A 27,740-nucleotide genomic window follows, 5' to 3' on the forward strand; every position below is an offset into this window, starting at 1 on the left:
TCTCTCATTTCTTACTGTGTCTGCAGCCCTCAGAGCAAAATTTCACAACCCTCAGCCCAGTGTTGCCTAAGGGAGTGTGGTTTCTGTAATTCACTGTTACCCCGTGTGCCCTGCTTTTTTCTCTAGCTAAATGGGACATTACAAGGGATGGTCTCTGTTTCTTTTCTTTAATTCTTTCACCTTCCCCCTGAGGCCTCAGCACGTGACAGATACTCAACAAATATTTATTTACTCAACAAGTATTTCTTGAGCATGTGTCATGCATATACCAAGCACTATGCCAGCACTGTGTACAACAGTGAGAGAGAGAAAGAGGAGAGAAAAAAAGACCAAGTCTCTACTTTCATAGTCTAGTAAAAAGACACAGAAAAACCTGTAAAATTACAATTGCATAAAGTACCATGAAGAATAAGTCTCATGATGCCATATGGGGGGAAAACGTCTTTATTAAGAAGTTCAGGAAACTAATGATGATTCAGCTTCTATCTGAAAGGCCAGAAAAGGCCAACTAGGCAAAGAAGGGGGAAGAGGCACAGTGTCTCAGCCAGAGGAACAGCATGTACAAAGGTCCTGTGGCAGAAAGGAGAATGGGCTCTGGAGTGAGAGGAAGGTGTGAACAGTGGAGATAGCCTGGTTAAAGCTGGGTCTTTATGCTAAGGTGGTTTGGATGAGGGTAAGGAAGGTGGAGATGGAGAGAAGTAAGCAGGTTTGCATAATGTTTCAGGGGTAACATTGCCCAGACATGGGAGTGAATTTGATAATTGAAGAGAATGTGGTATCAAAGATGAGTCCTCCATTTCTATGAGTGCATGGAGGGATGAACTTGGTTGGCAGCATCACACTGTCCAGGATCCTACCTGGCAGTCCTTCCCTGACCTTTCCTGTCTTCCCCCTGACGCCAAGAGTCCATTTCAAGTCTCCTGGGCACGCCTAGCTGGCTTGCTGCACTCTTTGCTGAGTCTTCTCAGTGGGAGGGGGGAAATCTTCTCATTTTACCCAGCAACCCACCTCCAAGATCCTTTTCTCTGAAGGCTCAACTGAGCCACGTGCAACTCATTTCTAGGGAAGGGTGGGCTGGCTTCATCAGCGCTAAGTGAAATCCTGTGTTCCTGCCAGAGGCTTTGATATATGGAGCGATGCTGGGAAGGGCTGTGTGTGGGCTTTCTTTTTTTTTTTTTTTTTTTTAACGCACCTCCCTGGTACTCCTTGAATGGCAGTTGACAATTAGCTGCTAAGTAAAAGGGGGCACTTATTTTTATTGCGGGGGCCTTGACAGCTTTATGTTCACTCTTTAAAAGCCAAGAGTCATGTGTGTTAAGGTGAGTGGGGAGGAGAAGATGTGTGGGAAGGAGGAAGGGAGGGCCAGGGGCAGGTGCCGACAGATCCCATGGTTTCAGTGCTGGAGTCAGAACCTGAGCAGTGTTTACAAGCATGTGTTGATCTGGAAACAAGAGAGAATGGTTCCTGCAGCTTGTGGAGGAGGGAAGGTCTGAGGCTGGCCCTGCAGAAAGTACGATTCCTGGGCCCCCGCCATGCCTCATATCCCCAGGATGCCGCGGTGGGAGCTGGGCTGTGGCTTTCCTGCCCTGGCACTGTTCTTTTGCTGGAATTTCAGGAAGAAAACCCCAAAGCTCCAAAAGAAAGGTATTTCTTTCCAATTTTGTGATTTGCTTCTTCCACGAAAAGACGCTTTGCCCAGTGTTCCCCTTCCCTCTCCTGTCTGAGAGGGGGATGCTCCTAGGACTGAGCCTCTGGGGACAGGAGTGGGAGAGAGAGGCAGAGAGGGGGCTCTCCGTGACCTGGGCTGGACCGGAGGCCGGGTGGGAGGGCTCTTGTCCTGAATCCAGGAGTGTTTGAGCAATGATGAAGGAGGAATGAGATTAAAAAGGAGGTGACAGCTAATCCTACTTGTGCTTAACAGAATCAATACAGTGTTCAGGGGTTTTCCAGCAAATCTGGGGTGGAAGCTAGAGAAGTAAGGAGTGAAGGATGGCTTGTGAGAGGAGACTAGACAGTTTACCCCTTTCTCTGTCTCCTTGAGCTTTTTGGATGTCTGAAATTTTACCTGGACAATTTTATTCCACTGACTTTACACAAGAAGGATTAAAGTATACTGGTTTTAGAATCCCAGGGTAAACATTAATACGACCTTGGACAGATTTGTAACCTGAGTCTCAGTTTTCTCATCTGTAAAATGGGCCAATAATATCTAATTTATTATTTTTTTTAATTTTTTTAAATTTATTATTTTTATGAGGACTAAATGAAAGAGCACATGAAAACTTTTAAGGTAGTTTGTCATAAAATTAGCTTAATTAATTAAATGTATTAATAATTATATGGCATATTATAATTACTTAAGATTTGTACCTGTTTAGATGGAAATGCGTTTGTTAATGGTAACGGGTCCAAAGTAATGAGCAATTCTGAGTGGACGAGTGGTTGGAGAGAGTAGAAAGGGCAGTTCCCTGAAGGGCTGAGTGCAAGCTAGGAGGGCAGAGAAAGGGGAGCTGGGTTTCTCCTCTTAGTATCCGTGGGGTGGGAAATGGTCTTTGAGTACTTTCTAACCCACTGTCTGTTGTCTTCCTCCTTCACTGATCCTTCACTGGTTTCCCTAGATTTCTCAGTTCATCTATTCCCTTATAGCTAGGCTATTTCTTGTCCACCCAGGATCAAAGAATGCAGGATCTTTGAATTCTTTGTCCACCCAGGATCAAAGAATTCAGGATACTCTAGCAATCAGGATCCAGAATTCAGAGGTAGGTAGAACTCAGGATTGGGTCTTTGAAGTTCCAGGGATATTTCGGACTCCAAACTCATGACATGTGATGTGACATGAATAGTGACAAACCCTGATGTAGACAAACTGAAGAAACAAGGTTGCCCTCGTGTTAGAAGGGATCTGTGGGGTCCTGGTGTCTCCAGAGCAGGCAGTGGTCATCTCTTGTTGGTAAGACTAGCTTGCACTGATTTCTAGGCTGGAGCTGGAAAGTTTGGAGTCTTCATCATATAGGTGATATTTAAAGTCATGAGATTATAAAGTACATGCAAAGGTGGAAGGAAAAGCTTGAGACATTAACCTTTAGCGGACAGGGAGAAAGGAGGAATCATCCAAGGGGGCCGAGAATGAGGCTGGTGAAATAAATGGAGAACCGAAAGCCATGTGAGAAACTGTCTCCAGAAGGAAGGGGTGATTTGCTGTGTCACATGTTGCTGATGCAGCAGTTCAGAAAAAGACTGAGAATTTGATCACCAGACTTTAAAAATGTAGAAACCATTGATTTCCTTTCCAATTAATCCTAAAGGAAATCAACCTTGAAGATTCATTGAAAGGATTGATGCTAGAGCTCCAATACTTTGGCCACTGATGGGAAGAGCCCAACTCACTAGAAAAGATCCTGATGCTGAGAAAGATTAAAGGCAAAAGGAGTCAGCGGCAGCAGAGGATAAGATGGTTAGATAGCATCACTGACTCAATGGACGTGAATCTGAGCAAACTTTGGCATGCTGCCAGTCCATGGGGTCACAAAGAGTCAGACATAGTGACTGAACAACAACAACAAATTGATTTCCTTGGCAAGTGCAAGTTTGGGGAAGTGCTGACCAGAGTGCCTTTGGGAGAGAAGGGACGAGGAACAGGAGGAGTGGGAGACAGCAGGTAACAGCTCTGTGAGGACGTCTGTCATGTGCCAGGCTCTGTGCCAGGAGATAAAAATAGATGGTGAGCCAGACAGGCTGTCTGCCTCTGAGGAACCCACAGTCCAGTGGAAGAGAGATACTTAAATAAATCATCATAAGACGACATGAGAAGTGATGGAGGTATACACAGGGAGTGCCGTGAGCACAACGTAGGGAATAACCAAGTCCCTCTTAGGAGAAGGCATTTGAGTTCAGGCTGCAGGAAAATCAGGTTTCCCGGTGGGGAGGAGGAAGGGCTTTCACTCCAGAGTTTCAAGAGGAAGGCTGGTTTCCCTTCTATCATAATCTACAGTTACCAAAGAGTCTGGGCTGCAGCAGATGCTCAAGCTATATTTGCCAAATGATTTTGTGAATTCCAGTGGAAGGAGTTTGCAAAAAAAAGAATTGCAGAAGCACCCATTACAATAATGTTTGCAGTACAAGTGAGGATTGAGAAGAGAGGCAGTTTAAAATGAATTGAGAATGTCCTGATCTGTTAAGAAGGAAGGAAGGGGTGTTGCACATCATTCTAATGTGCAATAATTAGTACCTTGTGATAACGGCTTTGTATTCTCAATGCCTAGGAAAGTGCCTACTGCTTGAATGATTGACTGAATTGCTATTGCTTGTGAGAAAATCTATAGAAGGAGCAGTGACTTGGGAGAGTTGGGAGTGGGATGAGAGTGAGATTGGAGAAGACAGTGGGAGAACTGCCATCAGACATTGGGTTCACAGGAATACAGGAGAGAGAGAAAGAAATGAGAGAGGCAGAGATGATATCTATAGAAAGAGATTGGACCAGATATGCAGATTTGTGTCAATTTTGGGTGCTATCCAAATGCATGGACTTGTATGAACTTTCCCAAGGATAACATCTAGAGTGAGGAGAAGTCTGAATTGGGATGCTAGGAAATGACACACTGAAGGAGCAGGTAGAAGATGGGCAAGTACAGGAACCTGCAGAGGAGCCTGCAGGGAGATGAGACTAAAATGAGGGTGGATGGTTTCATTGCCACGTAGGGAGGAAGTCTTGAGGAAGGAAGAAGAATCAATACCATTGGTCTTCAGAGAAGACCAGCAGATTGTGGAATGAATGAAAGTCAGTTCAGTTCAGCGGCTCAGTTGTGTCTGACTCTTTGTGACCAAAGAGTCACATCACCAACTCCTGGAGCCTACTCAAACTCATGTCCATCGAGTCAGTGATGCCATCCAACCATCTCATCCTCTGTCATCCCCTTCTCCTCCTGCCTTCAATCTTTCCCAGTATCAGGGTCTTTTCTAATGAGTCAGCTCTTCTCATCAGGTAGCCAAAGGATTGGAGCTTCAGCTTCAGCATCAGTCCTTCCAATGAATATTCAAGATTGATTTCCTTTAGGATCAACTGGTTTGATCTCTGTGCAGTCCAAGGGACTCTCATGAGTCTTCTCCAACACCACAGTTCAAAAGCATTAATTCTTCAGCGCTCAACTTTCTTTATGGTCCAACTCTCACATCCATACATGACTACTGGAAAAACCATAGCTTTGACTATAGGGACCTTTGTTGGCAAAGTAATGTCTCTTCTTTTTAATATGCTGTTTAGGTTTGTCAGACTTGGCCATTAAGAGGGCATGAGAAATCTTAGAGAACAGATTGGGTGGGAAGATGCTGGTGAGGATACCAGATTGAAATAGATTGAGAGGTTACATGAATAACAAGGGAAACAATGGAGGCCATGAGGGTGGATGACTCTTTCCAGAAGCATACATGTTTCACTGTAAGCATATTGGTGAAGAAAAGAAAGGAAGTATTTATTGATTGCAGGAGAGCTGGGGTGGGAAATGATTCTTTAATAAACAGGTGAAGACTTAGATGCAGATGCTCTTTCAATTTAAGATATCAAAGAAGAATGAAGTCCTAGAAAAGACAGAAAAGTAGGGTACCCCCATTTAAGAAACATCATCTTAGACAAAAGCACAGGGTACTCTTCTTCCTCCAAGAGAGGACAGGCAGATGGGCAGAGGAGGGGGGATAGGAAAGGCAGGAACTAGAGATCACAGTTTCTTTCATGATGTTCTCCATTTGGGGAGATAAGGACAAGAGGAGACAAGGTCACCTGCTAAGACAGAGGGGAGGGGATGGGTGGTAGGCTCAAGGGTGTGCTGAAAATTTGGACCCAAGGAGATGCTGGAGGGTAAAGGGATGTTGGGAAATGCGTGTCCTGGGGAGAATGACATTGAAAGTCGTGACTGTGGACCATGGGAGGAAGAGACGATGAACACAGGAACAAGGCTGAGAGACTCAGATGAGGAGGAAAGCTGATGGACAGGCTGTGCAGAGGTGTGTAAGAAGGAGCTTGATTTCAGATCATCTGCCTCAAGACTTCAGAAATAGAGCTCACATTTGACAGCTCTGACATCTTTGTGTTTGGGGTATCTTTCTCTACTGTGATCCAGTGGGCCCCTTGAGCCCAAATGTCAACTGCTCTGAAGCACATCTGCTTTTCTGTCTAAGGTGCCCTCCCTAGAACTCTCAAAGGGAATTTTTAAAATGCCCATTGTCTATGCTTTAAGTCAGATCATTTAATCGTTTCCTTCCAATTTGGTGCAAATATCTATCTAGCTCCTTTCACAGACAAGTAGAAAACTAATTCTGTATATTTCCTGACACCCTCTAATTGTTTCTTATCATTTTGCATGGGCCCTTTCATTTTCATAACGTGGTAGTAGGCTAATTGAAAGTGAGAGTCACCTCTTACAGGCCCTTGTCTGTAGAACCCATTCCACATGGCCTCATGCTGATACATGCAGGGCACTCAGTAGATGCCAGTGTGAGGCTGATTCACTTACTGAGGGCATCCCTGTTAGGGTTTAAACTACAGAAATGCTCAAATTGTCATTAATCTGGAAAGCACTTGATTAAAGATGGCATAGCTCATTAAGTAATTCAGCAAAATTGTTTGACTGTCTACCTTGTCCCCATGCTAAACATAAGGATGAAATCAGGTTGAGTTGGACTGAGAGATTACATGAATGACAAGAGAAGAAGTAGAAGCTCTGAGGGCAGGTGACTCTCCTGGCCTACTCCTGGCATTATGGAGCTTACAGTCTTGCAGTGGGCACAGGGCAGATAAGTGATAGTAACCCAGTGAGAAAAGGATTGGGATAGTACAGAAGGGATATGGATGCATTGAGTGAGGATGGAGTTCCTCAGGCTGGGTCAGGGAAGTCTTGGCAGAGGTGATGGTATTTGAGTTGAGCCAAGGAAGACATGGGCTTCCCTTCTGGCTCAAATGGTGAAGAATCTCCCTGCAATGCAGGATACTGGGGTTTGATTCCTGGGACAGGAAGATTCCCTAGAGAAGGAAATGGCAATCCACTCTAGTATTCTTGCCTGGAGAATTCCATGGACAGAGGAGCCTGGTAGGCTACAGTCCATGGGGTCGCAGAGTCAGACACGACTGAGTGACTAACACTCTCACTTCAAGGAAGTCACAGAATCTTAGTAGACAGGGAAGAGAGAGATGAGCAGACTGGGCAGCTAGAAGAGACTGTCCAAGAGTGTATAGTTTGGTGAGTACTGTGGGCTTTGAGATCATCAGGGTGAGGTGCCTTTGGGGGCATGGGAGGAAGTCAGGCCAGAAAGGTAGGTAGGGGCTGGTCCAGTTGCTGACCTAAGGGATGCTGGCCCTGGTTTTCAATTTTTACCCACAGAAATATTTAAGCAGACAGTCTCACTGGAATGCTGTAAGTAAAACAGATAACAGCCCAGCAGGTCTGAGGTGATGAGGATCCCCTGGAGCTTTGAGGGGTAATTTGAAAAATGCTGCTGTGGCAACTGGGGAGGAAGTGGGTGACTATTAAAAATGGAAGCATACTTGGGTAGACCAGTTGTTTACAAAGGTAAATAGCAGGAGGATTTTGAACAATTATAGGAAAGGAGACCACAGCAGAGGTAGGGAAGGGAGGAGTCCAGCTTGGCCTCGGGCAGTGGGGAGTAAGGAGGACCCGGATTCCAGAGATATGGCTGCAGCTCTTACATGTGGCAAACACATTAATTAGAGACCAAATAAAGGGGACCCACCAGAGAGTGAATCATGGGGAAAACCAAAGGACTTCGGGCACAGTGTCCTAGGGATTGGAGTGGTCAGTGTAGCAGAGCCCTAATGATGCCAGAGAGAAAACCAGGCAGGACAGAAATGAAACTGTGACTGTCTTCTGACCTCCAGGACAGGAAGGGCATGGGGCCCTGGTGGGGAAATGGGTAGCCAGTGTCCTGATTCATAAACTAACCTTGTTCCACTGCTGGGGTGGGGAAATTATAGAGCCAGATGCTGGCAGGGCTGGGTGGAGCTGGTCCACACATGCTTCGCTGGAGGCAGTGTAATTCGGAAAAATATTTCTGGAGATCAATTTGCATACCATAGTCATTAAAATGTTCAAACGGCTTGACCTAGTAATTCTACATGTGAGAATTGGCCCTAAGGAGATAGTTCAAAAGGAGGAAAAACCAATGTTCATCCAATCCAAATGTTAATTAAGCAATTAATTAGAAATTATACATTGAACTAGATACATTCCTGGACCTCTGCTAGGCTAGTGACCATGGTCACTGTGGCAGTGTTAGCAACAGTAGAACATAGTAAACAACATAAATTATTTAAAATGCTGCGATGGTTTAATACAGTATGAGACATCCATATGATAGACTATTATGCTTTAATGCTAAATGACACAAGCAGAATTCAAAAGCTTCTCTTGCATTTACTGCCTGGGTGTGAATTCTGACTTGTACTGTGTCCTGGCACCTGACATTGGCAAGTTCATTAGCGCCTCTAAGGCTCCGTATCTTTAATAGTAACACAGGTATAACAATACTATCTCATGGAGTTGGCTGTCAAGGTTAAGTGAGGAAACGTGTTCAAATTTAGCACAATTCCTAGCACAAAACAAGCAGTCATTGAAAGTGAGTTGTTCTTTTGAATACTATAAATGTAGATGGACAGACTGACCGACAGCCTCAAATGGACAGCCCCTACTTTAGAGCCCCAGGAAATATGACGTGTGGTTTGTCTTGTATATTTTGTTCAGTATCATTGCAGAAAATCCTATCACTTTGACTGCTCAGTTCTGCCAAGGGAAATTGGAGTGACTGGCAGGCTCTGCTTTCTCTCTTCCCAGCCGTGTTTGGCCAGCGCTTGGATGAGACCGTGGCTTATGAGCAGAAGTTTGGCCCCCACCTGGTGCCCATCCTGGTGGAGAAGTGTGCCGAGTTCATCCTGGAGCATGGTCTGAACGAAGAGGGCATCTTCCGACTGCCTGGGCAGGACAACCTGGTGAAGCAGCTGAGAGATGCTTTTGACGCGGGGGAGCGGCCCTCCTTTGACAGGTATGCTGTGCTCACCTCGTCGCCCCTGTGCCCTGCTTGGCTGAGAGGACCTTTGTCTACCAGTTGAGCTATGGGACTTGCATAGATGCTTCCAAAATCCCTGGCTTGCAACAGAAAAAGCCTTTTGTTCTGCTCGTAACTCAGAATTTGGGAGCCTGGAGCATGGTTAGAGAAGCATGCTGAGCATTTGTGTGAGAAAGGACATGAACTAGGACTAGGGCCTTGCAGGTCAGTCAAGAGGTATGTAAGGATATTCGGGGAGGGGAATGCGGACTAAGGGAGAAAGATGGGACCTAGCTCAAGGCGCACGATTTGAAGCAGATGAGGGATGGAGAATGGCAGAGCTGGCTGGGCAGGCTTGGGGTGGTGGATTAGGTACCGTGTCAATATCCAAGGATTCTGATGGTCTTCCTTGGCTTTCCAGAAATGGCCAGGGCCAGGACTTCTTGCTTATCTGTGGAAACACAGTCCTGTGCAACTCTGAACTTAATTCAGAACCCTTTGGGAGGGAGTACAGACTGACATCATGGCAGCCTGGTGTTTTCCCAATCTCGTCTATGGAGGTTGCCCAGCCCTGTTTGGGGCATTTCAGGCGCAGTGATGTTTCTTCCACCCTCCCCCTTCCCCCACTGCAGCTACACAGCCCAGGTTCTTCTCTGCCCTGCTCAACTGGCACAACCCCCACCGACATTGGATACTTTTAACCTGTTGTGCAATATTTGCTCAGTTGCCTGCACGCGCTTGTCCTGCTGGCAAGAAAGAGCCATTGTTCTTTCCAAATCAGCAGCCCATAAACCGAGGTTTAGTGAGCCGAGCCTGAACTCTCACCAGTCTCCAAAGATTGAAATCCCCCCAGGAGCTTGTTTACAATGGAGGACTAGGGCTGATCCTGGGGCAACCATGAACAGCTAAGTGTGGTACTGTGGCGACTGTCTCGCCCTCCCTTTCCCTCACCTCCCACTCCAGTCACCAATGATGCCCACTCTCCTTCAGAAGCATTGCTGAGACCCGTCTCTTGCTCTCCATTCTCAGCCACTGTCTTGGTTTGGAGCATCATATGTCTGTCTCTGCTGTCCTTGGCATCCAGCAGGTTAATTTATCAAGGTGCTGTGTTTTAACAGGAAAGCAACAGGGGAAGATGTTACTGGAATGAGAGCAGGTTACAGGCATCAGATTTACAGAGCTTTCTGGGAGGACCATAAATCACATTTCACCATCAGGCACCTGTTCAATCAAGTGCATTACCTTCACACTGACTTTTCTTCTTGTTTTTAGCTAGCTTTGTGTGGATCAAAAGATGCAGATGGGTTATTGCTAAAGCAATGAGAGCAGTCAGCCAGGAGGACTAGAGGTGATTATAGGAGTTGCCAAACACCTGCCTGAGGCTTGAGCTCCTACATCTATAAAGTCAGCCTGGGTGGTTGGAGTTGAGTCTTTGATTCCTGTGAAGTATTTGGGGCTGGAGGAAGGAGAGTTTCACACACCTTGTCTGATTGCTCCACCCCCTAGGACTGAGGAGTAGAATTTACACATTCAAAGTAAGAAGGGTCACCTGAGGCTCTTCAGAGCCGACTCTTGGGGCCACGTGACCCCTAGGGTACTTGTCTAGATCTTCTACATTGGTCATGTGTGCAGTTCCACCGTCAGATCCCCCGAATTACCTCTCTAGAAAGAAGAAAACAAAGGTGCTCTTATTTGGTAGGTTCTACTGCAGATACATATGGTTCTCATTAAACACATAAGTAAGAAGTTTAAAATGTCTTTGTTGAGTTACTTCTGGGCTGGATACTGCCCATATATGATCCACTTCCCATACCTATATTTCTGTGAGAAAAGGACAAGTGTGCCACATTATAAGATCAGTGTTACAACGCAAGGCTTGGCAGACCATCTGAGAGGCCTTGGCTAATCTCTGATGGGTCAGTCATTGAACTCAGAAGTCACTTAGCTCCTGACTTGTTCTTAGTCTTTGATTTAAAAAAAAAAAAAAATATATATATATATATATATATATATGGACATTTCATTAGGTTTGAGGAAAAGCAAACTCAGGAAAAATCATGCTGGAAATTTAAACTATAACTGTAATATTCGAGCCAGTTCTGTAACCATGGGGCACAGACATTAAACCAAAAATTTAGAGACAAAACTGTATAGTTCTATTGTGTTAAGTGCCAAAAAATGAAAAATAGATGGTATTTTTTTCATCTATTTTTAGTTTCATTTTTTCATCATTTTTCATGTCAGCAGGGGGCTTTTGACATGATCTGCTGGATTTAGGGGGCTTCCCTGGTGGCTCAGACAGTAAAGAATCCGCCTGCAATGCAGGAGACCTGGGTTCCATCCCTGGGTTTGGAAGATCCCCTGGGAGGAGGGCATGGCAACCCAGTATTTTTGCTTTCACCCCAAAATGATACTTAATCTGAGATACAATAAACAAGCCTAAGGATTTAGCCAAGCCAAGCAGAATTATCTTCCCTTGACAAAATGTACTGGAAAGCTTTCAGTGGGTTGCAATAGTCTATGATGATTTAGATGGCTAATTGTGTTTTTTGATGATAACTTCAAAGTATGAATCCTGTATCTGTGGTTACAGTCCCTTTCTCTTTTCTAATGTTGGCTATTGCCTTCTCCCAATTGAGCTATCTATAGAGTTTGACTTTTTTGTTGTTATGTTTATCTTCAAAATTTTCTGGTTCTTGATGTACCATCTATACTGTTTTTCTCATTTCAAATTCTTTGTTTTCCATATTTGTTCTGTGGGTGTGTTCTGAGTTTTGGGGGCTGTGCCACATGATGGACGATGCATTAGAGAATGGAGTCGTGGCAGTAGGAAGCCAAATAGGGGCTAGGGCAGAATCTGGCAAAAGACGATGGCCTTCTGGAACAGGGCGGGGAAAGGAGGGGAAGGACTTAGGGGGATTCCAGGGGCACTTGCAGAGTAAGATTAGAGGATGTGCAGTATGGGAAGGGCTTCAATTAAACCAGAGATGCCCGTTGGGTGGACAGTGATTCAGGGGCACTGGGACAAAGGAGATTTCTGGACTTAGGAGAATGCTGCTCTGCAAAGTATCAGATGCTATTTTCTGGGGAACTTCTCCTGCATTTTGATGCTAGGGCTTTGCCAAGGTATTTTTAGGCAGTGACTCAGCAGGGAAGTCTTTTCCATAATCCCCACCTTAAAGTGAATAGTCCCCACCCCTGGTTTCCTGAGGGCAGCAGTGGAGCAGAGGCAGGGCCCTGTGCTTGCTCGAGTTCTGCTTTGGAGTTAGAGTTCACGGGCTGCAAAGGCTGGAGACTTTTCAGGAGGCAGCGCCAACCACCAGCCATCAAAACAAACCAAAGAGAAAACATTTACATGAAATGTCAAGACAGAGAGCTCCACAGTCAAGCTGTGATGTTCTGGTTTCTGAGGCTTCAAATGCCTGCCTTCTCCTCCTCATGCCCAAATCCACCCCTCCTGGCCCTCCTCCAAGAGTGGTTCCCACCTAGCCCATCCACTTCTGTATCCCCCATTGCTGATGTCCAGGAAGCACTCAGATCAGCTGAACCTTTTACCACATCACAGCTTTTCAAAATACTACTGGGGCTGTCTCTTACAAACACGAGTTTTTCTTTTTCTTTCTTTTTTAATCGAAGCATAGTTGAATTACAGAGTTTCGAGTGTACAGCCAAGTGATTCAGTTACACACACACATATATCTATTCTTTTTCAGATTCTCTTCCATTATCGGTTATTAAAAGATATGGACTATAGTTCCCTGTGCTATGCAGTAGTCCTTGTTTACTTATTTTATATGTAGTAGTGTGTATATCGGAGAAGGCAATGGCACCCCACTCCAGTACTCCTGCCTGGAGAGTCCCATGGATGGAGGAGCCTGGTAAGCTGCAGTCCATGGGGTCTCAAAGAGTCTGACATGACTGCGCGACTTCACTTTCACTTTTCACTTGCATGCATTGGAGAAGGAAATGGCAACCCACTCCAGTGTTCTTGCCTGGAGAATCCCAGGGACAGGGCAGCCTGGTGGGCTGCCGTCTATAGCGTCGCACAGAGTCGGACACGACTGAAGCGACTTAGCAGCAGCAGCAGCAGCAGCAGTGTGTATATGTTAATCCCAGACTCCCAATTTACCCCAACCCTCCTCCTTCCTTTGGTAACCATGCGTTTGTTTCTGTGTCTGTGAGTCTGTTTCTGTTTTGTAAGTAAGTCCATTTGTACCATTGTTTTAGATTCCACATATAAGCAACATCGTATATTTGTCTTTCTCTATCTGACTTACTTTACTTAGTATAATCTCTAGATCCATCCATGTTGCTGCAAATGGCATTATAATATTTTTTTTAAAGGCAGAGTAACATTCCATTGTGCAAATATGTAGCACATCTTCTTTATCCATTCATCTTCAATGGACATTTAGGTTGCTTCCATGTCTTGGCTATTATAAATAGTGCTGCTTTGAACAGTGGAGTGCATGACCAGTTTTCCTTGATATGAATGAAATAAGCATATGTTTTTTCACTATTGAGCTTCAAGTTTATGGTATATTCAGACTCATTTTCTCTTATAGAGCTGTGGGATAAATGCAATAGCTCCATAAACCCCAGGGATCAGTAGACTTTTCTTAAAGGGCCACAAATAAAATATTTAGGCTTTGTGGGTCAGACAATATTTACTGCAGCTACTCAACTCTGTTCTTATAGCATGAAATCAGCTGAAGACAATACAAAAATGAATGAGCATGGCTATGTTCCTATAACACTTTATTTATGGATGCTGAACTTCAAATTTCATATGGTTTTTCACTTGCCATGAAATATTCTTCTTTTGACCCCCCCGCAACTATTTGAAAATGTAAAGCCCATTCTTAGCTCACAGGATGTACACATAAAGGCGATGGGCCAGATTTGGCTTCTGGGCCACGGTTTACCCAGTCTTGCCTCCATTCTCCTTGTTGATAACGTGCTGCCTGGCCTATGCCCTAATTCCTCATCATCCTTCAAATTTTTTCTAAAGCGTCTCCTAGGACTCCCCAGTTCTCTGTTGGATATCCCTTTTCTACATTTCGATGCAGTCCCAGGTCCTGAACGTCCCTTGTCTTTGCACTAACCACACAGTATTATAATGACTGGTAACATTTGAGTCTGTACAGCTTTGTTACTACATGAAGACAGGGGTCTTATGTGTCTCTCAGGTTCACTGCTGAAATCCCTATATCTGACATAGTATCTTGAACTTAGTAGGTTCTCTCAACACTTACTGTTGAGAGTAAATGTTGAATAAATGATCGTGTAAATATATGAATGAAGCCCAGAACTATGTAAACTCTCTGAGGGATTAAAGAGAACAATGGGCCATAGCTATAAATGAGTTATCATGTGAAAAACTATAGACTACATAGAAAATGCTAAGTTGTAATATACTAAGTGACTTAGAGAAAGAAGAAAGCAATGAAGGCTAGATAGTTTAACAGGTTTAATGGAAAAGTAGACCTTCAACTTATCTTTGAGGCTCTTAGATAGAAGAGATAAAGGAAATGGTGTTGGGGATTGTTATTCCAGAAGGGGGAGTAGCAAAAATATTTTAGTCAAATGCATCTTTATCAAACTCTGCTGCTGCTGCTGCTGCTGCTGCTGAGTCTACTTTGCAAAATTTCCTTTTGGGGACCTGGTTTTATTCAGTAGATCACCAGCAGGGAGGTGAGGAGAATTCTGAAACTTTACTTTCAAAAAGCATTGCTTATTTTCTTCCAGAGATACAGATGTCCACACAGTGGCCTCCCTGCTGAAGCTCTACCTCCGAGACCTCCCAGAGCCCGTCGTTCCCTGGAGCCAGTACGATGGGTTCCTGCTCTGTGGGCAGCTAATGAATTCAGATGAGGCAAAGGTTTGTATGTCATTAGAGTAAATTGTCCTACTTTAGAAGAAGGTAATGGTTACTGAACACTAGTCTGTTAGGCAGGCAACAGTGGGTCAAGGGTGGACCTTTTGGTGAGATACTTTGTTAAACTAGAACTTTCTCAACAGCAAAAAGTTGAATGAAGCCAATCATGGTAACAGTCTTTATGGGATGTTGCATGCCAACAAAGAACTGGACTGTCATCAAATACCCTCAAGTCACTTTAAAGCTAGTAAGAGAAGGAGGATGCTTCTGAGAAGGTTTCAAGCAATATGGCCTTGCTGAAACCTGCTGGAACAGAAAGACAGACTGACCAACCTGGAGGGCAGATGCAGGGTCCGAGTGTTCTAGCTTTGTGATACCATGCATGGCAGGCGTGGGTATATAAGGAACATATGCCAGGGAGAGGAAGGACAGGAACTTTCCTTGGCTCATTTCAGCCACAGCTGCCTGCAGGGCCTACAGTTCCTGTCTGCAACATCACAAAGCTCTTCACCAGCAGGAGTTTTGATCCTCAGGTAAATTGTTTCCTTAAAGGGCTTAGAATCAACAGTTAACCACATTAGAATCATGTTAAAGAAACTAACCAACCAGCAAAAGAAACCAGTAAAACCCTACTGACAACGATAAAACCTTCATGGTTTTTAATCAAGATTTGCAAAACTAAATGGTCCATGAATGTGTTTGTATTACACAGCTATTAAAGGGGTCTAACTCCCCACGTTGGGGGCGGGGGGAGATTTGTGTTTAGCACTACTAAGCTAAAAGCTCTCTCTGGCAAAATGGTGCACAGAAAAACTTGCAATAAATTTAACTTTGATTTTGCTATTTATTAATAGCAAATGATGTATCTTCTGTAAGACTCAGTTTATTTTCGTAGACCAAGAGAACTTTCTACAATGATTGAACTGTTACATAGCTGCACCATCCAATGTAGTAACTGCTCATTGTATGTGGCCACTAGGTACTTGAAATGTGGCTAGTACAACTAAGGAACGAAATTTCTACTTTTATTGTATTTTATAATAGTCACATGCGGCAAGTTGCTGTTATAGTAGACAGTACAAACTTAGGTTTCATAACAGGATCGTTTGGAGAACCAAAGGATATGTGTCACAAGTGAGTCACATTTTAAAATTATTGATTCGGGACTTCCCTGGTGGTCCAGAGGTTAAGACTTCACTTTCCAATGCAGGGGATGTGGGTTCCATCCCTGGTTAGGGAGCTAAGATTCCACATGCCTTGCAGCCAGAAACAACCAAAACATAAAACAGAAGCAACAATGTAACAAATTCAATAAATACTTTAATAATGATCCACATTTAAAAAAATCTTTAAAAAATAGTGATGGCAGCCCCTGCAGGTACTATGAGTGAAAACAGGAAAGAAAGTTTGCAGTCCTTCTTCTTCCTGGCACATGCTCTCCTTGTATGACTCTCTATGACATTCAGTGTCGTCATGGAGCTCTAACCTTCAGACCTCTCACCTGCCCTCCAGGTTGGTCATCCTGGCTTTGTGTCCCAGTGTGTTCCAGGAAAACCATATTGCTTGAAATCCCAGTTCTCAGAAGCATCCTCCTTCTCAATACATTTGAAGTTACTTGGGGGCATTTGGTTCTGGTCCAATTCTTTATTGGAGTGTTACATCTCTAGCATTTATGAAACAAACAATTATTGTGAGTATGGTTATCACTTAGTTCTTGCCTTAGAGTAGTTCTGAGTTGGGGAGGAGAGCATAATTGCAGATGAATAAAGAAATACACTGTACTAAAAGCAATGAGCATCTCCATGCTGTTTTTGCAGCTTCCTGTGGATTTATAGTTATTTCAAAATGAAACATTTTTTAAAAAAACATAGAAAACTATGGTGACAGATAGGATTGACTGCCAAAGCGTTGCTCCTGCAGAGATGAACCCCAGTTATGTTCCAGGGTCCCATTGCTGGCAAGTGAGCAGCCTCATTCACTGGTGTTGAAATCTCTTCCCAGGCCCAGCAGGAGTTGATAAAACAGCTTTCTATTCTTCCCCGAGAAAACTATAGCCTCCTGAGCTACATCTGCAGGTAAGAGGCCCCTGGAATCAGCTCCATAATTTTCAGCCACACCAGAAAGAGGCCCCCAGTTATAGGAGGAAAGAGGATCTCTGTGAACTCAAGAGATTCTGGTCCAGACCTTTGGAAGATCAACTCTATTCACAAACCACTGAGGTAGTTTTCCTGTGACCCCAAGATAATTTAAAGGATCCCCTGAAAATCTGATCAACACAAAAAGGAAACATACGTCTTCCTTCAAACCTACTCCAAGGCTGCCCAGAATCCTGGAACAGACATTAGAACCCAAAATCCTTAAAATTTTCTAGAATTATCTCCCATTTTCCTGACTCTGGATCATAACTTAGTACCCAGAGGCATTCATTCCAGGCTATCTTTCTTAGTTCCCTTTCTGAGGACCTGCTGTGTGCTGACTTTGCGGCAACACACAGTAAGTAGATTGACCCAGATCAGGCTGAGTTGGGAACCTGGATCTCCATCCCAGACATAGCTGAATTTCTCTTTATTATTTTTTTTAAATTTTCTATAGTTTCCAAATTATAGAAGAGATACATGCTTGGTTTGGAAACCAGCAAAATACAAAATACTGTATATAAACAAAAATTACCCCAAGTCCATTCACCCAGCAAAAATCACTATTAACATTTGAATGTGTTTCCTTCTGAATGTTGTTGTCTCTGTGCTACATCTTCACATCTATCAATATAAATAATAGGGAAACAATTTTTATACCAAATTAGAAATATGTATATATGTTAATAATATATATATATATATATATATATATATTTGTAAGCTGCTTCTTTTGGCTAAACATTATAGTTTGAGAATTTTCCTATGTTGCAAAATAGGGTTATATATGACTCTAATATTCCATTAAGTTTTCTCATTTGGACACCACACCCTTCTCTGAGAATTTCTCCATATTGGGAATTTTATATTGTTTCAGCCTATTCCTTTAAAAGTGTTTTTTAGAGATAGTGTTTAGAAATCCCTTTGCTGATCTTTTCAGAGTTTTTTTTTTTTTTAATAATGAGTCTGAGAGCTTCATGCCTCAGCTGGGTAGAATTATAGTGAAAATTCATTGTTAGTTTTTGAGCACCTGCTGAAAATTTGAGATGCTCGGTGGTGTACTCTGAGGATGAGAGCACGGAGGGATCATGAATTCCCATTTATGAAATCTCACTATAACATTTTCTTCTCTGGAGACTCAGCTGGGATGTACAGAAAGCCTGGGAGATAAGCCTGTAAAGTGAAGACTAGGCATGGTCCACACCCATTTTAATCTTTCTCATCTCCTCTTAGCTCCTTGCACTGGACCCTGCTTTGTGCCAATGTAACTTCCTAGCCACCCTTGACCCCTACACCACCCTCAGCAGCTGGGCTGCTTGTTTCTTGTCTGCCTTGATCTTGAATCTTTTGAGACAAAACCAAATTCCTGTAGTCAAAGCAGACTGGTCCCATTCCTGAGACCAGGAGGAAAGAGTTGAGACATACCTCTGTGATCTTGTTGGTACCTGGAAGTACTTCCTTGTGGCAACTTCTTGTCTCCCACTCTGGGATATCCTGGCTGCCCGCAGGTTCCTCCATGAAATCCAGCTGAACTGTGGAGTTAACAAAATGAGTGTGGACAATCTGGCTACTGTGATTGGTGTGAATCTCATCAGGTCGAAGGTCGAGGACCCTGCTGTGATCATGAGAGGTACCGCTGGTCCCATGGTGATGGCAGGGGCAGAGGAAGTAATAACAGTGACATCACTACCAAATTGCTCTGCAATTTGCTGAGAGTTTTCTGTAGATTATCTTATCTGAGTTGTAAAATAACCCTGTGAAATCAGCAGGCAGTTTATTTTCTGGGTCACAGCAGAGCAGAGAGGTTAGAGATTTACCAGTCATCACACAAACATTTAGCTGGTGTTTCTTAATCTTTTAGTATTTTTAAACACCCTTAACCAGAGAGTACGAACAAATGTAATTTTATAAGACACCTCAGCAAGAGGCTACGTGTAAAGCTGTGCTGAAAAGACTTCTGAGGCTGTGTCTTAGTTCAGTGAACAAGAGTTCTGACACAGAGTATTGATGTCTGCCATAATTTCGGGGAGGCAGTACGCTTGGCGCACATTAGGTATGTGTGCAGTAAGAAATCAGATGTCATATTGAGGACCACATCAGGAGAGAAAGATGTCTTCATTTTTTTTCTTGTTGTAGTCCCTACTTCCTAATCAAAGATGATGCAGAGGACTATAGGCTGAAAACAACCCTTTTTCACCCCAGTCCCATATCCTTCTGTCTCATCCTTTTCAGGATCCCCTATCCCAAGCAATTAAGAAGGATTCTGTGAGGAATAACTGAAGTCCGTGGGGGCCATGTGGTTTTAGAGTCAAGTTTAGTGACACTTCATGGGTGGAGACCCTTGAGGACTGCCTGCCCCCTGCCCATGGTCTTGCACTACAAATCTCTTTCTTCTTTCTTTCAGGGACTCCTCAAATCCAAAGAGTGATGACCATGATGATCAGAGACCACGAAGTCCTTTTCCCCAAGTCCAAGGACGCACCTTTGTCACCCCCTGCCCCCCAAAATGACCCCAAGAAACCTCCAGTTGCACGAAGCTCTGTGGGCTGGGATGCCACTGAGGACCCTCCAATTTCTAGGACTGACAGTGTAAGTAACATGGTAAGGTGTAGAAAACCTTCCTCTTTCCATCCAACTCTTCCTTCAGTCCAGGTCATTCCATGTAAGAGCTGCTCTGGGCTGGCAATCTGGGGAGTCCTGGGAGATGCTATGGCAGTGGGCGCAGCTGGTATAGACTCCTTTGAATGCATCTTGAAAGCCTGGCATCTTTCAAAATCTAGTTTCTGTTCGTATCCTGGAGATGAGATTAGTGACATGTGTGCCCACCCCTCAGTGACTGAGCAATGGGAGTCCTCACTGAAGCCCACATTAAAAAGGAAACCCTTTCAAATGCAGTCCAGGGAAGTTTGATAGGGAAATTAATGTATACCACAGTGTAAATGTTTCAGTGAGAGTTGTTGAAAATTCCGGGTGAAAGTCCAGAGAGAACTGGTTTCCTGCTGAGCCATGAAACGTGATTTCTTTCTCAGAGTATGTGATGTGTTTGTGTATTATTTCCCTTTCCCTGATAAGCTGTCTCAGCAATGTCAACCCCTCATTTGTACTGAAGGATTGTGGCTCACGTTCACAATGTCAAAAAACTCTGCAGACTCTGAAATTTAGAGTAAGGCCAACAATTTACAAAGCTCAGCTATTTTTACATCTTTAGAGAAACAAATATTTTTTAAAAGAACATGTGAACTTTACGTAGCAGCTTGATTCTTGATGTGTGACCAAGTAATGAATCTAAAAGTCCCGGTTGACCAGGTGCTGTCAGCTGCCTTCAGTACTGTTAATCCTGTGGATGGTGAAGAAAGTATTGAAAAAAAGGTGGTGGTGGTTGTGATTTTTTTCCTGGATGATGCCTGTCTGGATACAGTGCATCTTACTAATACTCTAAAATCAAATTAATATTTAGGAATGTTCCTACTTCATATAGTGAAATCATCCTGGACGTCCTTGAGAGTGGCCATTTTGCTCATTTGACAGGTTTCTGTACTTAGTGTAACCCTAAAGAGAGGCACTGTGCTGGAGACCTTGAATAGATCACGTGTGGAGTCGTCACCCTTCCTCTGTAGGGCAGAATTTATCTTACACATCTGATAGCTGAGGTGCTGAGGCTCAGGGAGGTGGACCAGCTAGCCCAAGGTGATGGTACTAGAATGGCAGGAGAGTGGGACTTAGACCTAGTTTGCATCTCAGGGCCCAGGCCCTTCTGATTCCAGGTGGGGTTGCTGGCGCAGGTGATAAGCTAGAAGCCTCCAGTGCAGCTTGAGCCCTGATTTTCTGATTTTACATTTAGGGCTCAGTCTTTTTCTCTTTCTTCTTAATTTAATCTAAACATATATATCCATGATACAAAAACATCAAAACAAAAGAAAAAGAGATATGTTTAGAACTTCAGCTCCCTCTGCTCTCTCCACCCACCTCATTCTTCCCTGCCTTTATCAGTTCCTTTTTCGTCTTCCCAATGTTCCTTTATGAAAACATAAGTAAATATGAATGTAAACTGTTATTTACCTCCCTTTTTATACAAGGTATAACATACTCATTCTCTCCCCTTACACACACACACACAGGCACACATGCATGCTACTCTGTATCTTGAAGTTTTCTGTTTAATGGCATACTCTGGAGACATTTTCATGTCAATACATAGACAGCAACTTCATAAACTGTGTTTTTGGCAGATGTATGATGGTAAAGAATCTGCCTGCAATGCAGAAGACCTAGGTTTGATCCCTGGGTCAAGAAGATCCCCTAGAGAAGGGCATGGCAGCCCGCTCCAATATTCTTGCCTGGAGAATTCCATGGGCAGAGGAGCCTGGCAGACCACAGTCCATGTGGTCACAGAGTCGGACATGACTGAGCGACTCACACACATGGTATTCCATTCTGTGCATGGACCATGATCTACTCAGCCAGCCCCTAGAGACGAGCAGGTTACTTTTATTCCTTTATACTACAAACAAGGATGCCATAAATAATCTTGACCATGCTTTATTTAATGCTCAGACAAATATATTTCTGGCATAAATTCCTCGAAGTGGGATTGATGAGTCAGTAAATAGATTTGTAATGTAATTTTGATTAAAATTGTTAAATAGTGGTTGTCCTCTTTTGTGCTTCCACCAGTGATGCATGAAGTTATCTATTTCCCTACACTTTTCCCAGCAGAGTATGTTAGCTTTCAGGGGGTGGGGGTTCCCATCTGATAGGAAAGAACTGATATTTCATTAATTTTAATTGTGAAGTTTTCCTGTTGTAAGAGAATCCAAACATTGTTGTCATATGTGTAAGGGCCAGTTGCATTTTCCTGCATAAACCGTCTGACCTTGTTCTTTGCCTATGTCTCTATTGATTATTGGTCTTCTTCTCAAATTTTATGAACTTTATGTATTAGGGAAAATAGCCTATTGTCTGTGATATGCATTGCAAATATTTTTGTTAGTTTGTTAATTCTTTTTTGATTTAGCATGTAGTGATTTCTGTGGCTTACTTTTAATTTGGAAAATCATGGAAACCCATGTAGATTGAATTTATCAAACTTTTCTTTTATGGCTTCTGGATTTTGGTCATGGAAAAGCCTCCCCATTCTAAGGTTATTTTAAAAGATCCTATTTTAAGACTCCTTCCCACAAGCAATTGATTTTAGTCAGCATTTCACTTCTAGAGCATGAGTTCCTTCAAGTATTAATGTAATATTCTTCTGAAAAAAATGCCTGGCAGAAAATCAACTAATGTGACAAATTAAGAGATGGTCTTACCTAAACAGACATTTCCCCAAAGAAGACATATAGATAGCTAAGAAACACATGAAAAGATGCTCAACATTGCTCATTATTAGAGAAATGCCAATCAAAACTACAATCAGGTATCATCTTACACCAGTCAGAATGGTCATCATCAAAAAGTCTACAAATGATAAATGCTAGAGAGTGGGGAGAAAAGGGAACCCTTCTACACTGTTTGTGGGAATGCAAATTGATACAGCCTCTATGAAGAACAATCTGGAGATTCCTTAATAAACTAGGAATAAAACTACCATACAACCCAGCAATCCCACTACTGGACATATATCCTGAGGAAACCATAACTGAAAAATACACAGGTACTCAAATGTTCATTGCAGTACTATTTACAATAGCTAGGACATAGAAGCAACCTGGATGTCCATCGACAGATAATGGGTAAAGAAGTTGTGGTACATATACACAATAGAATGTTACTCAGCTATAAAAAGGAATGCATTTGAGTCAGTTCTAATGAGGTGGATGAACCTAGAGCTTATTATGCAGAGTCAAGTAAGTCATAAAGGTCATATATTAATACATATATATGGAATCTAGAAAGATAGTATTGACAACCCTATATGCAGGACAGCAAAAGAGATACAGTCATAAAGAACAGACTTTTGGACACAGTGGGGGAAGGAGAGGGGGGATGATTTGAGAGAATAGCATTGAAACATATACATTGTCGTATGTAAAATACATAGCCACTGGGAGTCTAATGTAAGATGCAGGGAACTCAAAGTGCTCTCTGACAATTTAGAGGGGTGGGATGGGGTGGACGATGGAAGGGGGATTCAGGAAGGAAGGGACATATGTATACCTGTGGCCAATTCATGTTTATGTGTGGCAAAGACCATCACAATATTGTTAAGTATTTATCCTCTAATCTAAAATACAATAATAAAATACCAAGGAAATAAAAGAGACGGTCTTCTGGAGTTTCATAGATGCGCACCCAGGAGATGGCTTCTTTCAAGTTTCTCATCCTGAGAACATGACACATGTGACAAAAACCCATGTAACATCCATGGCCATTTTTTTTTTCAGGCCAGTGACTCAGATGCAACCAGCCCCACTGGACAACAGCCAAACGATGGGTGTCTAGAAGACAAAGCATCCAGGGACAAGCCAGGGGATTGGAAGCCGCAATCACGAAAAAGGACTCAGACGCTCCCAAACCGGAAATGCTTCTTGACCTCTGCTTTGCAAGGTGCCAACAGCTGCAAAACAGAGATATTTAAAAATGAATTCTGGTCATCTTCTTCGGAGGCGAAGGCTGGGGATGGGCACAGGAGAACGATGTCTCAAGGTGTGCCGCAGCTTTTCGACTCCCAACGAACTTCCACCTATGATAATGTCCCCACCCAGCCCGGGTCGCCTGGGGATGAAGCCAGTACACTCTCACCCCAGGCCTGTGACTCCAAGAGAGATGCTCTTGCCAGCCTAAACTCTGAAACTGGGCCTGGGAAAAAAATCTCTGGTGAAGAGGAACTTGAATCTTTGCAGAGGATGGTCCAGGAGCTGCGAAAGGAAATAGAAACACAGAAGCAAATGTACGAGGAACAGATTGAAAAGTAAGTCAATCCCAGAGGGGCTTGGGCAGCCACTTGGTTTCCATATTAAAAGCAAATAGGGATTTTTCTCTGCCAAAGGAGTGACATCATGAAACTTCAATTATAGACGACAGATTCTATAGTAAGTAGTCTGGCCTAATGAAGAAAAAGGGCAAAAAGATTGAGGAGATGACCAAATTAGTGAAAACACTAAACTTTAAATTCGTGGAAAAGTAAGTATGTAGCTTAAGTAGCTTAACCAGCTATTTCCAAAAAGTGATTGTTTAAGCATCAACGTGCCTTAATACGAGCTTCCCAGGTAGAGTAGTGGTAAAGAATGTGCCTGCCAATGCAGGAGACACATGGGAGGCAGATTCAATCCCTGGGTTGGAAAGATTCCCTGGAGGAGGAAATGGCAACCCACTCCGGTATTCTTGCCTGGAAAATTCCATGGACACAGGAGCCTAGAGGACTGCAGTCCATGGGATCGCAAAGAGTCTCATGCATTTGCCCTAAAACATTAAGAGAAATTTAAAAACTTTTTTGTATTAATGTCATTCACCAACTCTGCAAATATTTATTAAGGTGGCCACTCCTCCTGAAGGGGACAAAGTCTTCTGAATCCAAAATTGGGTGGGGGGTGGGGACTCCCAACTCCTCCATGGGAGAGGAAAGAGGACTCAGTCTATAATACTTTCTCTAATCTTCATGCTTCAGACATCCCTTCTCATATAATACCTTCAGTAATGAGGTGAAATAAGTAATACCCTCATTTTACAGAAGAAATAAGAGTTTGGGAAGTATAAAAAGTTTCCTAAAGATTGCACAGCTTATCATTGATGGGCCTGGGATTTGAACCCGGGTCAGCCACCCTCCCGAGCCCACTCAGATTCTACCTCTCCACCACTGGAATCAGTGGTCAAGATCTAGCAGTGTCTCGTGAGGTTGCCCTCTGAACAAGAGGGATGTGGAGAACTGTGAGAAGAAAATTAGATTTGTGATGAGTACGATTACAGAAAGTAAAAGTGTTACTCAGTCAGTCGTGTCTGACTCTTTGCAACCCCATGGACTGTAACCCACCAGACTCCTCTGTCCATAGGATTGCCTAGACAAGAATACTGGAGTGGGTTGCCGTTTCCTCCTGCCAAGTATCTTCCCAAATCAGGGATCAAACCTGGGTTTCCCACGTTGCAGGTAGATTGTATACTGTCTGAGTCACTAGGGAAGATGGGAAAGAATCTTCCTGCAATGTGGATTCCAGAGGAATGTCTAATTTGGCTTTAAGAAGAAATGGGCAGTGGTAGGCAATACTCTGATGAGAGGCCATTACGTGCAGCATCGACCGGGCCTGTGAAGTTAGAAGCCAGTGAAAGTGTTAGTTGCTCAGTTGTGTTCAACTCTTTGCAACCCCACGGTCAGTAGCCCGCCAAGCTCCTTTGTCCATGGAATTCACCAGGCAAGAATAGTGGAGTAGGTTGCCATTCCCTTCTTCAGGGGATCTTCCCGACCCAGGGATTGAACCGGGATCCCCTGCACACGCTGTAGATGGGTCTCCTGCATTGCAGGCAGATTCCTTACCATCTGAGCTACCAGGGGAGCCCAGGGATGGGCTCAAACAGGAGCTCAAGTCTCCATTTAAGAATGTCTCTGCCATTGGGTAGCATGGAGGCAGTATCTCACAGAATGAAACTCTGAAGTGACTTTTCTAATCACATTCTCCTCACAGGCCTGAAATTCCCTACCGTGGTTTAAAAATGTCATATATACGCTCATTTTTCAAGGGTTAATTCAGCACAGCCTGAAGGGGGACAGACAGGCACCTGGGATGAGACCAAGATTTGGGGCAGTAACAGTGAAAATCCTGGGAATTCAGGAATCCAGTAGATCTTGCACTTTGAGTAGGATTCAGAAGTGTGGGTGGGGCTGGAAAGACCATTGCTGTCAAAGGGCAGCTCCCTGGATTCTCCAAATCTTGGTCTCCAGGAGCCTTCATGAGAGAAGGCTCTGATCCATGGTCTGCGTGGAGCAGGATGAGAAGGCACACATGTGTACACAGGGGCTGGGGATCCCTACACAGGGGCTGGGGATCCGTACACATGGAATCTGGGTGAGATTCAGCTGTCAATCAACACTTCCACAGATCAGGACAGATGTAAGACGCTAGTGGGCTCTAAGTATTAGAGGTGGTATCTTCATTCAAAGACTTTATAGGGTGGTAGAAGATACAAAACACAAAACGACATGAAAAACAACACGAGATGTCACAGGATGGATGATAAATGACGAAAGAGGAGCAGGAACATGCTGTGGGAGTTCAGCTTTACTGGGAAGTCCTCCTGTCTGGGGTGGGACACACTAGGAGGCACAGGCTGGAGATGGGTCTTGTGATATGGAAGGTGAAACGGACAGGGTGGCAGTGGGCAAGGCCGGAGGGAGAGTCTAGAGGTCATGCCTTGTCATCCCATTCTTTTCTTCCCTTCTTCATAGCCTCGAGAAGGAAAATTATGACGTGTGGGCTAAGGTGGTGAGGCTCAATGAAGAACTGGAGAATGAGAAGAAGAAGTCAGCAGCCTTGGAAATCAGCCTCCGCAACGTGGAACGCTGCCGGGAGGATGTGGAGAAGAGGAACAAGGTCTTGGAAGAGGAGGTCAAGGAGTTTGTCAAATCGATAAAGGAACCCAAGACCGACGCTTGAGGATCCCAGGAACCACAGAGACCGCCTGCAGAGACCCAGCACTGCTGCCTTTCTTGCTGCTAACCAATAGCCAGGAAGCAACATCACTCCCTAAGAGGGAGACGACATTTGGAGGGAAAAACATCACATTTCCCAATAAATAGATCGGTGGAGTTTGCAAGAGGAGAAGAGTGAGCGGGGACTTGTGTGGACAGCTCTGAGCCCATGGGGCTGTATTTGAAAGGATTGCATTATTCCACGGTGGTTTCAGCGGAGTGAAACGGCACCTTCCATAACTGGATGGCTGTGTCCAGTGGAGACTGATGCAGGCCACAGGCAACAGGCTGCCCCCGACATAGGCTGGACTGAAGTGTTAGCTGTGTTTCCGTTGTGGAACAACTTGCTTGGTCAGATGTCTGACTGGGATGTCTCTGAGACACAGGGGCCAAAAATAATATTCAGCTTTTGAGTTCTCTGCCTTGGGGGAGGGGAACTGTGTTTTGAAGAGCGGCACCTGCTGAAGCCGGGACCCCATTCTGCCACCCCCACCATGAGGCACACTCTCCAGGGCTGGAAACTCAAAATTAGTGTTAGGCAAAGACAAACCAAGCAATAAACTGTATTTATGAAAGCAAAACTCGTTAGAAAATTATATTCAAATAAAGAAAAAAAAAAGCAGCAGCAGGGCTGTTGGTAATCCATGCAACACCTTTATGAGAGTAAATGACTCCCCTTCCTGGGGGCAGAGACATCCCTCTCGAGGCACACAGTGAGCAGGACATGGGCTGTGTTCTAATTCCACTTGCATTTCAGGGGCCGCGATTGCATAGGTCAGGCCCACGATGATACAACTTTTTTTAGACGCTGTTTGTGTGTTTAGAGTCATGTCCATCAAGTGAACTCCGGGAGTTGGTGATGGACAGGGAGGCCTGGCGTGCTGTGATTCATGGGGTCGCAAAGAGTCAGACACGACTGAGCGACTGAACTGAAGTGAACTGTGAGTTTAGATAGTAACAGTCATATAATAATATTTTTCCTGTTTCATGAAAATGCATATGATTTTTTCTTTAAATGATCCCGAGGCACTAGAGAAAAGCTAGGGCTTTCCCAGCTGAGAGT

The 27,740-nt window shown here is 43.9% G+C and overlaps 1 protein-coding gene across 3 annotated transcripts in view; it reads left to right on the forward strand.

The window, feature by feature from the left end:
• ARHGAP25 (Rho GTPase activating protein 25) overlaps positions 1-27,302 on the forward strand; it is a 92,092-nt gene extending 64,790 nt beyond the window's left edge. For 2 of the 3 annotated variants that reach the window (XM_027555675.1, XM_027555672.1), the window contains exons 5-11: positions 8,838-9,045; positions 14,797-14,929; positions 16,928-17,001; positions 18,570-18,691; positions 19,466-19,650; positions 23,442-23,968; positions 26,435-27,302. In XM_027555675.1, the coding sequence (XP_027411476.1) occupies positions 8,838-9,045; positions 14,797-14,929; positions 16,928-17,001; positions 18,570-18,691; positions 19,466-19,650; positions 23,442-23,968; positions 26,435-26,642 (1,457 nt within the window). In that variant the 3' untranslated portion in view covers positions 26,643-27,302. Of the gene's footprint in view, positions 1-1,372; positions 1,645-8,837; positions 9,046-14,796; positions 14,930-16,927; positions 17,002-18,569; positions 18,692-19,465; positions 19,651-23,441; positions 23,969-26,434 lie in introns of those variants that run through there. The other variant, XM_027555674.1, reaches the window with a different exon arrangement.
• The last annotated feature ends 438 nt before the right edge of the window (positions 27,303-27,740 follow it).

The sequence above is a fragment of the Bos indicus x Bos taurus genome, chromosome 11 (genome assembly GCF_003369695.1).
Source record: "Bos indicus x Bos taurus breed Angus x Brahman F1 hybrid chromosome 11, Bos_hybrid_MaternalHap_v2.0, whole genome shotgun sequence".
NCBI classification, from domain to species: domain Eukaryota; kingdom Metazoa; phylum Chordata; class Mammalia; order Artiodactyla; family Bovidae; genus Bos; species Bos indicus x Bos taurus.